Source organism: Netta rufina (genome assembly GCF_964035555.1).
Source record: "Netta rufina genome assembly, chromosome: 26".
Classification (NCBI taxonomy): domain Eukaryota; kingdom Metazoa; phylum Chordata; class Aves; order Anseriformes; family Anatidae; genus Netta; species Netta rufina.
Window position 1 is genome coordinate 4062338 of NC_140150.1, and position 3422 is coordinate 4065759.

General features: G+C 62.2%; 1 protein-coding gene across 1 annotated transcript; it reads right to left on the reverse strand.

The window, feature by feature from the left end:
• Positions 1-451: 451 nt before the first annotated feature.
• On the reverse strand, positions 452-2596 carry LRRN2 (leucine rich repeat neuronal 2; the record flags this gene model as incomplete). Its single annotated transcript, XM_084301902.1, has 1 exon — positions 452-2596. The coding sequence occupies one exon, from the start codon at positions 2594-2596 to the stop codon at positions 452-454; it is 2145 nt and encodes a 714-aa protein (XP_084158028.1).
• Positions 2597-3422: the final 826 nt, after the last annotated feature.

Genomic DNA, 3422 nt, shown 5'->3' on the forward strand with positions numbered 1-3422 from the left:
TTTTTTTTTTTGTATTTCCAAAACAGGGACTGTCCAGCGAAGGAGCTGACCCCGCTGGGGTGCCGCAGGGTGCTGGAGTGTGTGGGGAAGGGGTGATCTGCTGCTCACCCCTATGGCTCTTCAACCACTTGGGGCATTGTCCCCTCGGGGCCGGACCCTGCCGAGAACATCCCAGCTGTCCCAAGACGGGATGTCTGCTGGATCCAGACCCTACACGTGGATCCAGACCCTGCAGGAGCTCTGCAAGCCCCGTGGCCAGCTCTGCTCCTGTCCATCTACCACGCCGCTTTGTCTCTTGGTCAAGTCCACGGAATCCCTCCTTGTCTCATTTATTTTGTTCCGTTTCACGTTTTTTTGTTGTTGTTTTTTTTTTTTTTTTTTTTGGTAAAAAATAGTTTCTCCCTCCCCACCCCATTTTACCCCACGGTCAGCCCCCAGCAGCGCGGGGCCTTCAGGAGTCCAGGGGCGCCGCTTGCACCTCCACGGCCAGGAGCTGCCCGCCACGAGACCCCCGAGCCCAGTGCGGGGCGAGGTGGGGATAAACCACGCGCACGGCCACCGCGTCCTGTAGGAGCTCCCCGGCCCTCCTGGGCTCGTCCCCGAGGCCGCAGCGAGCCACCAGGCCGGCGGCCAGCAGCAGGACGCAGAGGACCAGCAGGGTCAGGAGGCTCTGCCTGTCCCCCAGGGGCCCGTAGCGGCGGGTGGCCTCTTTAGTCCTGGCGTTCACGCAAGCCACCTTGGCCTGCAAGTCTACAAAGGCCACGTGGAGGCAAGCCCAGTACTCCGTGTCCTGGTGGAGCCGGGTGATGTTGTAGGCGTGGGTCCCCGTCGGGATGCGGGCCACGTTGGTCGTGTCCGAGTCGGAGCCGAGCGAGAAGCTGGACCAGGTGAGGTTGGAGGAGACGGTGTTGAGATGCGGCTTCCAGGCTACCAGGATGTGGTAGGCCTGCACGTCCAGCACCGCCAGCTCCAGGCTGGCCTCGCTGAGCGGGAAGGAGCTGTTGACCGTCACGCTGACGCTCCTGGTGTCCGCCCCGAGCAGGTTGTGAGCCACGCAGGTGTACAGCCCGGCCTCCCGGGCCGAGATCCCGGCAATCTCCAGCGTCCCTTCGGGGTGCACCTTGTAGCGCCCCTCTTCCACGTAGGGGACCAGCTTCACCCCCGAGGGGGCGACCCAGTAGATCTCCGGGTCTGGCTCCGCCAGGGCACGGCAGTGCAAGGAGACATCGTCCCCGTCCGCCGCTTCCAGACGCGAGGGCAGGCTCCGGGCAGAGATGAGGGGCAGGCAGCGATCCGTCATCTCCCTGAAGGGGACATCCCGAATGTGCCTCCTCTTGAGCTCGGGGGGCTCGGCGCACAGCGTGGACTGGGGCTCGATGAAGCGGATGCGGTTCTCGGTGCTGTTGACCCAGCGGATGACGCAGTCGCAGCGGATGGGGTTGCCGTGGATGCTGATCTCCTGCAGGTTGGGCAGGGACTCGACCGTCTGCTTATGCAAGGCACTTAGGGCGTTGTTGTTGAGCATGAGGGTTTCCATCTGGGGCAGGTGGTGGAAGGCGCTGGGGTGGATGAAGGACAGCTTGGGGTTGTTGGTCATGTCCAGCTTGGTCAGCTCGGGGAGGTTGATCAAGGCAAACTTGTCTACAGACACCAGCTCCTCCATGTTGTTGAGCCCCAGCTCCTTGAGGTGCAGCATGTTGGTGAAGTCGCTTTGCCTGACCCTCTGCAAGGGGTTTTTGTTCAGGTCCAGGAACTTGAGGCCGGGAACCTGCTGCAGGGCCCGCTTGGGGACGTTCACGAGCTTGTTGTCATAGAAAGAGAGGCTCTCCAGGCTTCGCAGCCCCTCCAGTGCGTAGTCCGAGATCTCCCTCAGGTTCATCCCGGCCAAAACCAAGCTCCGCAGGTTTGCCAAGGGCCTGAAATTCATATCCAAGATAGCATCCACCCTGTTGCCTCCGATCATGAGGATCTCCAGGCTGGGCAGCATCTGGAACCAGCGGCTGTCCACCGTCCTCAGCTGGTTGGAGTTGAGGTGGAGGCGCAGGAGGCTGCCGAGGCCGGCGAAGGCGCGGGGAGCGATCCTGCGGAGCTGGTTGTGGTTCAGGTAGAGCTCCTGCAGGTTCCCCAGCCCGGGGAAGCTGCCGTCGGGCAGCTCGGCCAGCTGGTTCTCCTCCAGATGCAGGCTGAGCAGCTGCGGCATGCTCTTCAGGCCGAAGTCCCAGACGTCGGAGAAGCTGTTCTGCGACAGGTCCAGCTCGGAGAGGTTTCTGAGATAGCCCACGTCACCCTGCTCCAGCCTGGCGATGTTGTTGCTCTGCAAGAGCAGGGTCTGGGTCCCCTCCGGCAGGTCTTCGGGCACGGCGGAGAGGAACAAGTCATTGCAGTCCACGGTGGCGGCCTCCCGGTAGACGGAGCGGGGGGTGTACCAGGGCCGGATCTGGCAGACGCACTGCGGCGGGCATTTCACCTTCCAGGGCACGATGGGGATGGCGGCGGCGGCCACCACGCAGAGCAGGAGCGAGCTGGTTCGGAAGGGTCTCATCTTCGGCTGGTGGCACCGGCTTCTTCCCAGGCAGGAAAGGCTCACGGGGAGCATCCGGAGCAGGGCATGGGGCGACCGCGGCTGGGCACGGCGTCCGCAGGAGAAGGTGCCCCCGGGGAAAGCCCTCGCACCGATCAGCCCCCGTTGCCAGCTGCCCTGCCTGCCTCCCCCCGCCGAGAGCACATAACCCCCCGCCCGGGGCCGGTCCTCTAATCAGAGCTTCACCTCCTCTTTTTCCCCAAAAGGCTCATTTCGGGGCTCTGCTGTGCCTTCCAGGCTGCTCCTCGGGGTCATTCCTGAAAGAGGCCAGACAAGAAGCTGTGTTAGGGGAGCCCCTGAGCACGTGGCAATAGCTGGAGAGGCAAAGCGTTGTGCAGAGGATCTCCAGCACCCTCCCCAAGACAAACCAACACACCAATTTAATCTTTTTTTTTTTTTTTATATATATCCATAACATTGCCTGCCCCCTCCCAGCACAAGAGATTCAGGTGTTGGCCCTGGTTGCTCGGCCCAGGGCTACCAGCAGCCCCCTGGACCTCTCAGCCCCATATCACCCTACACCATCCCAGCAGTCAGCACCCCATCTCTGCGCAAACTTGGACCTTAGGGCTTGAAGGAGCCGATATTGAGGACGCTGGGGGCCCAGAGGGCTGATGCTGAGTGGGCAGCCAGGCTTGCCAGAAGGAGCAGTAAGTGAGCACAACAGGGCTGTGACATCCAGAGCACCGCAGCTAAACAGAACACCCCCGGAGACCTTTCTGTGGCTCCTTCTTCCTCTTTTGCTTCTCCAGTAGCAGGAATTGGTTAGTCATTAGCAGGCAAGGAGCAGCTGGTGAGCCGTGCTGCCAGCAGTGGCCAGCAGCAGAGGGGACAGCGGGGT